The sequence below is a fragment of the Harpia harpyja genome, chromosome 10 (assembly GCF_026419915.1).
Source record: "Harpia harpyja isolate bHarHar1 chromosome 10, bHarHar1 primary haplotype, whole genome shotgun sequence".
NCBI classification, from domain to species: Eukaryota; Metazoa; Chordata; class Aves; order Accipitriformes; family Accipitridae; genus Harpia; species Harpia harpyja.
In genome coordinates this window covers 38,336,153-38,349,236 of record NC_068949.1, presented here as the reverse complement: position 1 = coordinate 38,349,236, position 13,084 = coordinate 38,336,153, and the positions used below count along the sequence as shown (strand labels likewise).

Below are 13,084 nucleotides of genomic sequence, written 5' to 3'. Positions count from 1 at the left end.
CTCTAAAAATCCTTGTTAGTAATTCAAAATCCAGTTATAGTTCTAAAGTTTTTCTAAAAATGTTTGGATGTTTTGCTTGAGCCTTTGTGAAAGTTCATTTCTTTTAAGTGTCTTTCCTCTTTCCATCAGACTTAATTTTCGTATCACACTGAGCTCAGATATCTTAGAATCAGCCTTAAGTTAGACAAAAACATTTGGATTATTTCTCACGCTTATTAATAAATATATAAGTAGCTATCTTGTGAAATGAGACATGAAGCCAAATAGTATGGAAACATTCTGTGTACATATACACATGTGTGTACAAATGTGTATGTATGTATACATATGAGAAAGGTCTAGGCCATTTTAAAGTAAGAATATACTGTGCTGTTAGTGCATATAATTGTAGAACTCCTCTGATTTTGGTGCACCAACATAATGAAAGCAAAATCTGAATTTAGTTTCAACAACAGGAAACTAGTGTGGTTAGAAAAAAATACTATATTCAGAGCTAAAAACCTTTCCTTGTCTGAAATCTGTGGTTATTTAGGTTTCGATGTCATAGCTAAGAGCATATCTGGCCCCTTCTTTTCTGTAACTGGCATGACTTCAGGAATAAAGCAGTTGTTAGTGAGCAGAGAAAGGACTTCGGAATTTCCTGCACTCCTGCTGTGTAGATTCAAATGCTAAGTTTAAATAATGGATGAAGCTAAGATTATTATAATTGATCATTGTATGATTTATATGGAGTAATTATAACTAGGTTGAGAAAGAATTTTCAAAAGCTAGTTTCCTGGTAGCCAGAGCCATTAAATAACAGTGTGCTGCCAAAACAAAAATTAGGTAGGAACCTAGCCACAGAGTTCAGAATGTCTGTCCTCCACCTGATTTATAACTACCCTTATGATGACAGTATCAGGGGTATTTTCTTATTAGGAACAGTAAGAGCTGTTTGAATTGTTTTTCTTATCTTTCTAACAGAACTCTGTATTGTTTTAAGCTTAGTCAAGCATAATAACTGGAAAACTGCAAAAATCTAATGTATAACAAAACTAAAAGGTGCGAGAGGTTGAAAAGGTTAATTAAAAGTGTAATGATCGCATTTACTGAGACAGTCCAATTAATCACTTTATTCCACTGGTCATGTGATACAGAAACCATTGCTAGATAACTGATTTCTAGTGCCGGCATACATGGTCTGTGTTCATTAAAATGTGTATTTTTCTACAAATGGAAATTGAACATTTTATTTTCTGCTTTTTTTATTTATTTGAAAATATTTTAAAATAGTAGCTAATGTTTAACCCTGTATCCTCACGTAATAGTTTCTCCAGGTATACTCCCTCTGAACAGTATGGCAGCATTGCCCCCTTGATACTTGTAGTCTTACAGCCCCATGGGAGGTTTGCTTACAGCTTAATGGGGTTGTAGGTATAGAAGAAATAAAGCACTAGAAATACATCATTATGTAATGTGATCTCTCTGAAACAGTGTATATTACCAACAAAGTGAATTCTCAAGTGTCAACAAGCACATCTAAATGTAATTTTTACCACGTCAACTGGAAAAAGGCAAAAAGAACCTTGAAGGATCAATTACAAGGGTCAAAACCTTGTATTATCTGATTTGCTATGATATTCATACAAGCTTTATTGGAATGGAACATAAATTTGAAAAATCGTGAGATTAGAAAGGATTGCAATGCTAGACCAAAGAGCTAGAAGCTTTCTCCTGGTTTATTTTGCTGGGGCAGCACTTTAGAGGGAGCCCATTATAAGCAGGAGAACAGTAGTTATGTTAACACGGTAATTAATCAAGCCTGGGGAAAAGAGGAAACAAGTTGTGAATTCAATTCTGCAGTAATAAAAAGAAATGCTGAAAGTTGCCCTGTAAATTGGCATGACTTTGGTAAACAGTCCCTCACTGTGTCTTGAGAACTTGCGTGCAGTAAATCACTTCTCATGGCAACCGTTTGGGTTTGAATATTTTCACAGGTTTATTCTGTATTTCTGTGTGTGCTAGTTCTTTCTCAGTTCTGTTGACCTAGTATTTAGCTAATAATAAAATACTGAACTGTATAACATGAGAGCATATGCAGTAACACATTTTCACTTTGAATATTTTAAGGGGAAATTAATTAGAAGAACTCAGCTGAAACCGTGGCGATAGCCTTCCACATCACAAAACCAGCCTCTGACTCAGTACAGAGCATGAATTGTATATGGAATGACTGAGATAACACCCTCAGAAAAAAATATATTCTGTATATGGTCCCAGCCATGCATAATCCATTCCTAATGCTAGTGCAGTGTAGATACGTTAAAATGACCTTTACACCCTAAAACCCTTTAGGGTAGAACTGAAATCATTGGTACGGTAATGTGAGAAACAGTGACTGGATCAGTTTGCAACAATTGGAAGTTTCTTTGTTTAGCAGCTTCTGATTTTATTCATATTTCTGCCTCCTGTGTGAGATACCTTGGACAGAAGAAGTAAAAGTAGCATTAAAGAACCAAATTCTTGAATTTAGATTATTGAACATTCAGAATAACTCTAGTGAATAAAATAGATTTAACTATGCTGTCCTCAGTGCCAGGTGGAAAACTAGGGACCCTGGCATAAACTTTCATTAGATTTGTAGCAGAAATGAAAGGTGATAGATCAGGGTATTTGTGTGAGTGAAGACAGAAAGAATTTCAGCAGCAGACCACAATGTTGTTAACACTGGGGAGCAGGGTTTCCTCTCCCTCCCTGCTCTCGTGGAACAAAAATTTAAACCAGTTCACTGTAGGGTTATAAGACTTCCCTCTAACATAACCTGTAAGTTAAGCAGATGTCCCTCAGCCAACCCACAGGGCTCAGCCACCTCTGAGTTTTCTGCTCAGCCTTCCCCATTCCTCCCCAGAAAAGACTGAAAGTATCAAAGGAAATCTTAAGACATCATTTCTCCCCTTTTTCATCAACACATATCCAGCATAGGAGTTTTCTCCTGCAATCTTTATATGCAGTGTCTATGAAATGCACCAGGAAATGGTCAACTAAAGGTAGCAGGATCTAACTCTAAATTGAGATAAGCGTCCTGCTAAGTACTAGAGCCCAGATCCAGTGGTGAGCTTGGGCAATGCAAAATGCAGCATGTAGGGCATGTGGCCCTCTTAGTAGAATACACTTCCAGGAAGAGACCAAGAGATAGATTTATCCACCTAAAAGTCAGGAGCCCTTGCTTCCAGGTGATAATCTAAAATCCTTAGCAAGATGCTCCGAATCCTTATAAAGTGCACAGGCAATAGTGTGTTAAAAAACACAGCCAACCAACCAACCAACCAAAAACCCACCCAATAAAAAACCCTGCACAATAAATGTCTAGATGGACAATAAGAAATACAGAAACTGAGATTTGTTGGAAGATTCTGGACCCAAGGAGCCAAATTCACAGCTTCAGGCAGGTGCATCTGCCCACACAGCAATCAGTGTATGCTCCTGGGAGTAGGGAGTCACTCTTCTTTTAATGGGCTCCTAGCAGAAGATGTCATGGTGCTTTAGTCATTATTAGTGATCAGAATAGTCTTTGAGGAAGTGGGATGGCTTTGCTTTCTGCTCTTCTCTACAGGTTTTCACAAAGCCTGAGAGGGTACCCTATGGATTAGGCAGTAGGTTGGTCTGGAAGGAAGGGGAGGAGCGATGGTATAGAAAGGGTTATGTTTTTTTTAGAAGGGATTAGAAGAAGAGAGCACAAATGGGATGACACTTCTGCAGACTTACAATTAAAGGAGTCATCTTCAGGGAGGCAATCCTGGTTTCCAGTCATTGCTCTTGTGAGAGAAATAACTCTCTTTCCTGGGTGCAGGCCAGAACCCAGCAATCTGCCTCCCGGGGAGAGGTCTCATCTTTGGGCTGAAGCATGATGCTCTCTCTTGTGTTTTGCAATATGCACTATTTCCTGGGCACCTTCTTGAGAATACTCAACAGCGAGATGGTTTGAGAACCCTTCTGGGAAATGAGAACAGTGGTTCTGACTCTCCAGGTCAAGGAAGGCATTGAACCAAAGTCTTCTAGATCCCGACTGATGATTCACCAGCAGAGTCTCATAAAAACGAAGGCCAGGGTGTTTTGAAAAAGACTTTGGGTGTAGCAGCTGTGCATAACATGGTAGCTGAGTGATGAACACTTCCAAATCATGTCTGTTGGTTCATACTAAGCAATGTAAATGTTCCTGATCTCTATAGGGCTTGGACAGGAGACAGTCTTTACCTCCTCAAGTAGATTTATGGGTGTATTCAGAAAAGGATTCTAGGCACCTGTGGAATTTGTGTTATCAAAGACTTACATGACTTACCAGGAATGTAAAATGTTCCAGCTTTGGTCTTGGGAACCTAAAAGTCTCAGTTTAGGCAGTTTTGTTTGTTTATGTCCTTTTGTTGCTCTAGCCCTGGGTGTGCCCTTCTGCACACAGGAGTCAATCTCATACTTGTCACCTGGTGTACCTACTGTTGCTGTCAATTGTGATTTCAACATGCATCTTGTCGTATTTGGTAGTGCTTTGAAAGCCCTGGTTATAGCTGATAATGTATTAACTTTAATTTAAAAAGTAAAGCTTATTATGATTATGGAAAAGGATTGAAGTAGGCCTGACTGTTCTTTAAATGCTAGTAGAAGACAAGTAGAACCTCAGAATAACATGTACATGTATCAGTCTCATGATTTCTCAGGGGTGACTCGTTTTTTCTCTGCCATTTGGGATTAGAAATAATTTGTCCAGGAAAATGGTAGTTTATTTGAATCCATTAAGATGCAGATGACAATATTTCCCATGCTTTCCTTATTTTTTAATCTGCTCTTCTTACAAAGCAGAATTACTTTGGTGAATTCCATAGCAGCACTTTTGTTAAAGTGGGATCGTGGTTCTCCTCTTTATTCTGGTCAGGTTTTGGTTCCTATATGCCATATACTGCACCTGTGTTGGAGTAGGCCCATACCCATGTGGTCACCTCTAGCACTTTGTAATTTTGCTTTCCATCACATTAACATTTACTGCTCTCTTTACAGCATTCCCTTCACTAAAACCCCTAGAAAACCTACTAATGCTAATTACTTGCAAATAGTAATGGTAATTTTAATGCCAACCTCAGTAAATTGCTTTTTATGTGCTGTAAGAAAATTGAAAACTAAGTGTCCATTTTGCTGTTTAATAAGAATCTTATAGAACAAGTAATAGTCCTTTCGCTCCTTCCATCTAGTGGGAGTATGAGTAAGAAGCTCCCAATATCCACGGAGAATCCCTTCTTGTGCACCATGGGGTTAACAGGAGTTGAGGAGACAGCCAAAGGCTCAGTAGGTGCAGAAATGAAATAGAAGTGGAAATGCAAGGAAGATGAAAGATAAAGGTGAAGAGACTGTGAAAGAGGGTGAAGCATAAGAAAGAACACACAGGGCAGAGCAAGCCCTATTAAAACTCTAGAAACATCTCTGGATGAAAGACGAGCGTTTGGCTGGCTTCTTTCTGCTGTCGTATGGGAGCTTGAGTCCAGAACTGTTGCAGCTGTAACAATGTTGGGCCAGGGTGAGGGGGGTGCAGGAGATAACAAATACCGAAGTGGTTACACCCTGTACTATAATACAAGGCCTGCTTTTTCATCAGTAAAATTTATCAGAAAAAACATCTCACCTTGCATGTGTGTGTTACATGTGCAGTAGAAGACCTGTGAGACAGTGATCCACGTAGAGGTCAGTTAGTATCAGTAAGCCAATTGTTGCTGCCTCAGAGTTTTTGCACATAGCGTACAGCAAACGGCCTGGTAGGAGGACATTTTTAGGCATCCTAACTCTACGGGTGCTTTCCCACCAAGGCAGCAGCTCCTGGCTCTGGCTGTGTTCTTCCTGACTCTGCCTGCACCGCATCAGGGTAGCACCCATACCAGCGAAGCAGCTCCCAGCTGCTGGTGACTTCTGCTGGGAGACAGCATCCCGGTGTTTGCAGATCTGCTCTGCTGGGCCCCTTGCCATGGGTGGGAACCAGTGGCTCACACACAGGCATGAGGCATCACTTGTCACCTGCCTGGAAGTAACTTACCTCGGAGTCTGCAGTGATTTGGCAGGAGCGCAGAGCTGCATTGTTTGGCAGAGATTTCCAGAATGGACCCAAGGCAAAGTGGACTTGGGAGAGAGGAAGCTCTGCGTGGGGAAATGGTGGTGGGAAGGAATCATTACTTGTCCCAGGCTGCTGCTCTGACCGCCCTCGATCCATATCCAAGTGCCCCAAGAGAGGGGGGAACTGAAAAAGGATCTCCTTACAGACCTTTCTCAAAGGATGCTGGCAGGAAAAGTAGCTCTGGATTAGATCCATTTGCTCTTAACGTAGTCAGTACCTAGTAAGAGCCAAACTCCTGCCTGTCTTAATAATTTAAGCTTTGCAGAACAGAAGCTGGGTGAAATTTTGACCTTATATATTACTGCTGCGTAAGTAATCCTCAGAAACACTCTCAGTATTGTTAACTGTTTGTAGTTACCACAGGACTTAGGAATAACTATGTTGTACTTTTGCAATAAAAAATAAAGCATAAAGTGTGTTCTGGACCGTATGTTTTGCATTAAAACACAATTTAAAAGCTTGGGAAAAGCTGGCATTAATGAGAAGAGTTGGTTTAGACAGTCTTGTTTAATTCAAATGCAGCTGATGCATATCTCTTACGTGCTGTGTTAGTCTTTGTTTTAAAAGGTAGAAATAATTTGTATAATGTGATGATAAATATGCCAGAAACAATAGCTAGAGACATATGTATCAAAATAGAAAAGGCTAGTGGCAAGTTACAGCCAGGGGTAGTTCTAGAAAAAAAACCCAAACACCCAAAGACCTGGTCGATGTTCAGAGTTGACATATAGAGGAATGTGAGTCTTGACTAGATATAAATTGTGTGAAAGATATGAATGAGCATAACTATTGTTTGTGAACTATTTGCACCTAATTCAACTTTCATCCAAGATAACTTTCACTGCTGTTTGTGTCATCAGTGAATTGGCTTGTGCTCAATTTTTAAAGAAGGCTGATTAACCTGTCCCTTTTGATCTTTGAGGTGTTCGTATTCACAGTGCCTTTTAATTCTGTATCAGCATTTACTACATTTTGGAGCCTTAATTGAAAACATTTATAAGATTATCAGCAAAGAGGTGCTTTATTACATCTTGGGTTTTCTTTTAAAGAATGCTTTCTAATAGATCATACAATAAGCTGATGTCTGTTCGTATTGAAATGCCCCATTCGAAGCTCTTCCATGGAATCTTGTTTTAAAGAGTGGAATTCAGCAGTTGACTCCCAGGCACAAATAACCATGTAATTACTCTGCAATCACATAGTAATTAGCATGTACTATTCATATATTGCATAATTATATGCCCTGCAGATTACATAGTAATTATATTTGTACTAGACGTATAATTCTATATACTGTATAAAAAAAAACTTTGAGAGTTCATAGTTAAGATTATAGTTGTAAGCTCATGTAATACAACATTTTATGTAAAAACATTACAATTTTATGAAAGGGTTGTATTTTGGATATCATCTCTTCTGCATCTGGTGTTGCTTAAACTGTGGTAGGCTGCTATTATGAGAAATGCTTGGCTCTGTTATTTATAGTCAAATGTTGCATGTTTATAATTTTGTAATTTGTGAAGATAAGCCAAAAGTTGCAGATAATTGTGCAAGAAACTGGTATTGGGAAGGACTTGGAGTGTGAATGTTAAATGTACAAAGGTTAAATGCACGCACCCACTGAATGTAGTTACAGCATATCACTAGAGTGAAAAATCTAATGCTACTTAGGCATTGTGTTACTTCTGGCTAGGTGAGATACATGGAATAGTAGCAGGTGATGTATTTGTATAATGTGAAGCATGTGCTAGCACCAAGGCCCACCTTGGGCACAGTCAGTTCAGACAATTGCAGTACCTCGGTGTAGCATGTCCACCAAGCTACATCATCTTTTCCTTCCATGGAAAAAGATAAAAGGTTGATGTCCTGATCTAGGAATGGGAGGCAAAGTGGTAGGAGAATGTAGAGGAGTGGCACTGAGTTGTAGAATGGCCTTGGACTGAGTTTTGGGGAAAAGGTGGAAGATCTAGAAAAAAAGGGTTTTTTAAGAGGAACTTAGAGCTTTAGATCATTTGAGATGTTTTATCTTTGGCCAGCCCCCCCTAAGAGGTTGCTGCAGAGTTTTAGATATTTGCAAAATGTTTTGTTCGGCTTGCACATTCTGTAGCAATGGGAAGTTAATGTATTTTCTTGGATCTGTGATGTTGGCGTTCCTAATATCCAAAGCAGCATTACGATTATTCTTAATTGAATTTTTCATTCTAATGCCAGTTGCCTTCATTTTCAAGCAAAGCATATATTGGGTTTTAATATCTCGATAATGTATTGCAAAATTAAATGTGTAATTATAGTCTAAACTTTTACCCGAGTTTAATTTTTCCTATAACTTGTTGTAGCGTGTGCATGTGGGTGTGTGAGAGGCATACTCCTTGTTTTAAAGCATTTCATTCACAGTCACTTTTTAATTCTACATCAGCTTCTTCAAAGCTTATAAACTTCATAAAACTTCCAGGGTTCAGGTGGCATCTATAGATCTTATAAAAGTGTCTTTAACTAAGCATGGAGCTTACAGGCCTTGTGGGTGGCCTTAGAGAGCTCACAGTCGCGGGGCTGCACCTGCTTTCCTTTCTGGCTGGGTGGGCTGTTTTCATACCTCAAAAACTGTAGTAACAGGCATGTGGCTTTTACATTCTGCGGAGTACCCAACTTACATTTAAATGTTGTTACCTGGTGTAGAAACTGAATGTCATTTATACTGTTCAAGGAAAAAATAAAAAATGTCAGAGCTTTACAAAAGCAGAGTTGGGAGCCCATGTTCTCACTGTGTTCTTGTGCGATAGGCCAAACGTATCCCTTCCAATTTACCAGCGATTTTAATAGTTTTTTAGTGAGACCAAGTCTTACCCAATATTCATCTTGCATGTCTGCTACAAAGAAGATGAAGTACAGCCTGCCCGGTGTAATCGTCATGTATTTGCCAGCATTCTGATCTTAACGCATGCCTATGCTCTTGTTCACTCGTTAAACCATTACCCTAAGAAACGTAAGGACTGGTCGCAGTTTCTGGCACTGAAAGTTTTGTATGTAACAAATATATAACCAGGATCTCATTAACAGTGAAATAAACACAAACATCAAAACACAATATAAATGTGACGCATTTCTTACTGCTGTTGTGTTGTTTTTTCTAGTGGAGCCAGTACTTTCAAAGGGGAACAATTGCTTGGATGCAGCAAAAGCTTGTAACCTAAATGATACCTGCAAGAGGTTCAGATCTGCTTACATAACCCCCTGCACCAGCAGCACGTCTAATGAAATCTGTAACAAGCGGAAATGTCATAAGGCCCTCCGGCTATTTTTTGACAAAGTTCCCCCAAAGCACAGCTACGGGATGCTCTTCTGCTCCTGTCGAGACGTAGCCTGTACAGAAAGGAGACGGCAGACTATTGTTCCTGTGTGTTCATATGAGGACAGGGAGAAACCAAACTGCCTGAATTTACAAGAATCCTGCAAGAAGAATTACATCTGCAGGTAAGATAGCACATGGCAGGGGAGTGATTAATGAGGTACCAGAGAGAACATTTTGGTACTGCTAGGTTTGCCAGGACTAAGGGTCAGAATATCCACTAGGGAAAAGGATGAGTCAGGAAAAAAAGCAAATGCCACTGACATCCTTAACAGAATAACAAAAGCCTGCATCTGGCTACAGTGTGTGCCTTCTCCAAAACTGTTCACAGCTACTCCCTCGCACTGTGGAGGAATCATTATACCCCCAGTTTAATTTTTACAGATTTTTGTTGGAAACATTTTCATATGGTGTCTCTGTGAAATGATGTCTCAGAATGACTTTTATGTCCCATTAGTGACCAGGTGAAAATAGTATTACTCATTATAATGGGATTTATTTTCATTGCAATCTTACATGTGAGCACTAATAACTGTGAATACAAGCTACATGTTGGTCTTTGTAAATGGTCACAATACACAGACTACTCATGGGCTTTTTCTTCATGGAAAGAAACGGAGTCCACATTTGCAGATTAGATCCCACTGTCTTCTTAGAGCTGTCTTGGGCTTGGAATTGTTTTATCTCCCCTCCCCTGACAAGGGTGCTGGGCTGATACAACTGGAGGGTCATTGATTCAGTGACCTAGTTCCCAGTTGCTTTCCTCTGCCTGTTCAGCCCAGAGAGGCAGCACAGAGCGCTGCTTCACAGGACAAACTGGGTCCTTTCGCCTTCAGCGAGGTCCCTGCAGGTTGTCACACAACAGTGGCATACAGGACCTCCTCTGCCCTTAGGAAATGCTTTCTTCCTACTTAGCATTGTGTATGTTTATATTACAGCGTTGCTGTGCTAATGTTGTATTTTTGAAGTTACGCCCAAGAATCTTGCTCATTTCTAATGTGTAAATTCCTTGTAGATTATCCAGTTCTGTGAATTAGCAAGTAAGGAAATAAACACTATTGTAAAATGTCAAGGACACTGAAGATATGATGTAAATCTTACTAAGTACTTACATATGCCTGGTAAAATATTTACTTTGAAGTTTGTTTGTAAGATCTCCACTGCTGATCTTAAGCATTTAGCCATAGCACCTCAGATGTGCCTGAGTGTTGTTCAGAGTTGAGGAGGCACGCAGCGTCCTACCCTCGGCAGCTCAGGGGAAGTCTGGAGCCAGTTTCCTGCTGACCCAAATTAGAGCAAATTTAAATCAGAGCAGGTTCTTTTTTTGGCCCGGTGAGTTGCGTTCAGCACCTTCACAGCTGATGCTATTGCAGTTTATGAAAGCTGGATACATGTAGTCCTGTAAAACCACCTGTTTTCCATTTCCATGTTGTGCCATTAGTCTTTTTGCTTATATATATATTGTCTTCCCTATACACAGGCCCTGTTAATTAGTAGAGTTACAGTATCTTTATTGTGTTTTCTGCCAAACTTAGAGTGTGTTACAGTGCCAATGAAATGGGAGAGAGGATTTTATAGGGAGACTTCTTCCTATTATTCGGGCTGTAGTGTTCAGGAATAACTTAGATAAATTAATGCCATTACTTCTCTCATGACTGTGTTTTCCTTTGGTCAGCTTTGATCTAATGCTGTCTCAGCAGCTAAGTTTTTAATGGCGTTTTGTTTAATTTGACTTCACGAGTCTGGTGTTATGCTTTCTCCATTGCAATGCTGCAGAGGAAAGCTTGGTAAAGTCTCTGCTCCTATTGCCCTAAGTTACAGCTGGCACTGGGGTGAAAATGGATTTCTTTACAGGTTCTTCCCGGGCTTCTTTTCTTTGAAATACCAAAATCAAAAAGTTTGAACTCTTCCAAGGCTCAGTGAGACCTGGCTGTGAAGGCGAGAGGCAGCACGGGTAAAAGGGGATGGGTGGGCAAATGCCTGCGGGGTCTGGGGCAGAGTCAGTGAGTGCAGTACTTAGGTCCTATGCCTGGAGGTAAAGCAAGCTTGATATGTTGCTGAGAGTCATCTCACGTAGGTGTTAATACCTCCTGGGCTGTCTAAACTGCTAGTGTATTTAATACCTTCCCTCTCTACTGTCATGGAGAGGAGAAATCAGCAGCTGAGCTATTCCAGCCTATCCATAATAACGGCAGAAGACATTTTGTCTCTGTGACTTGTGCACTTAGAGGGACTTGGTGTGATTTGTTCCCCTTGTCCTGCAGGAAAGCAGGGACTTGGGCAGGGGAGGAGAGAAAGGGGAGAAGATCTCCTGTATTGGCACTGATAAATATCAGTCTACATAGTAATTCCAGATATGTTTAGAATAATTAAAAGCAGTAGTCAGTAGACATATAATTCTAGCTCTGATAACTTCTATTTCATTTTGAAATCAAAAAGAGTATCTAAATGGGAGAATAATTTGAGAATACATTATGCCTACTGTGAAACAAGTAGAAATATTAGAAACTATTCTTTGTGTGCCTATTATATCTATTAAAGCTTCTTCATAATGCTAGTTAAGACAAGGGGGACAAGTTCTAAAGGGTTTCTGAAAGTACCTTGGTTTACGAATGCGGCGTACTCAGAAATGCAAGATTTGAATCTGCTCATAGTGTGTATAAAATATCAACTGGGCCTGTGCAAATAAGTACTTAAACACTCAGTTTTGGATCCTCGTTAAAAGCTTTGTCCTGAATGCACAAATCACTGAATCTGTTTTTGAAACAGTGTTAAGAGCAGAGAAGCGATTTGGCCAAAATGCAGGTATCACTAACTGACAAGGCAGGACGCTTTGCTTATTTTTTTTTCTTTTTTATTCATTAATCTATCTGTTATATAACATAAACTCTCAATTGAGGGAGAAAAGGACCAGAAATGTCAGGAAATGCAAATAAGTTGTGACTTATGTAAATAGTCCTAATTTTTCACCTTCATCAGAATACTGAATGGTTCACTTTCATTACCAGTTTTCTGCTGCCTCTACTTGTATCCCAGTCCATATCCAGCTTTGAAACCAACTGGAGTCTGTCAGGCATGCCTGTCAATGCTCACTGAAAAGCAAAGCAAAAAACCAAAGAACAAAAAGAAGCCATTAGAGTTCCTTTTTATTATGAACATTAACAAAACTTCCAAGGAAAGTCAATATACTGTCAAAAACTTTCACCAACAATGTTGTCCTGGAATAATTCAAACCTCAGGAACCTCCTGTTCTGTTCACTTCAGCCACCCATTAAACTTCAGAAAGTTGACTGGCATGTTTTAAAAATACCATTCTGCTGTAAATGCAGGGCAGTGTGCTTCATTTTTGCCACTATCACGTTTAACAGTGTTTCAAATACTATTTTCTATGAGTAATGAAAGTGTGAGTCATTAGTTTGGTGTTTTTAATAATCTGTGTTTTGAATTTGCATACTTCTCTGTCTCCTGGATGCATTCAGAAGGCACTGCCCAGAATGATAATGATACAGACAAATTGTTTAGTAAAGAACAGTATCAATCCAGTCATGTGCTGCAAAGATCTGAAAAGAAGGGTGGCATAAAATGAGGCATTTTTTGTTCACATAAGA

The 13,084-nt window shown here is 39.6% G+C and overlaps 1 protein-coding gene across 1 annotated transcript in view; it reads left to right on the top strand.

Moving 5' to 3' along the window:
- Nucleotides 1–13,084, top strand: part of GFRA1 (GDNF family receptor alpha 1) — a 152,135-nt gene that overhangs the window by 81,515 nt on the left and 57,536 nt on the right. Inside the window, exon 4 of the mRNA XM_052799707.1 lies at nt 9,262–9,601. Coding sequence (XP_052655667.1) covers nt 9,262–9,601 — 340 coding nt within the window. The remainder of the gene's footprint in view (nt 1–9,261; nt 9,602–13,084) is intronic.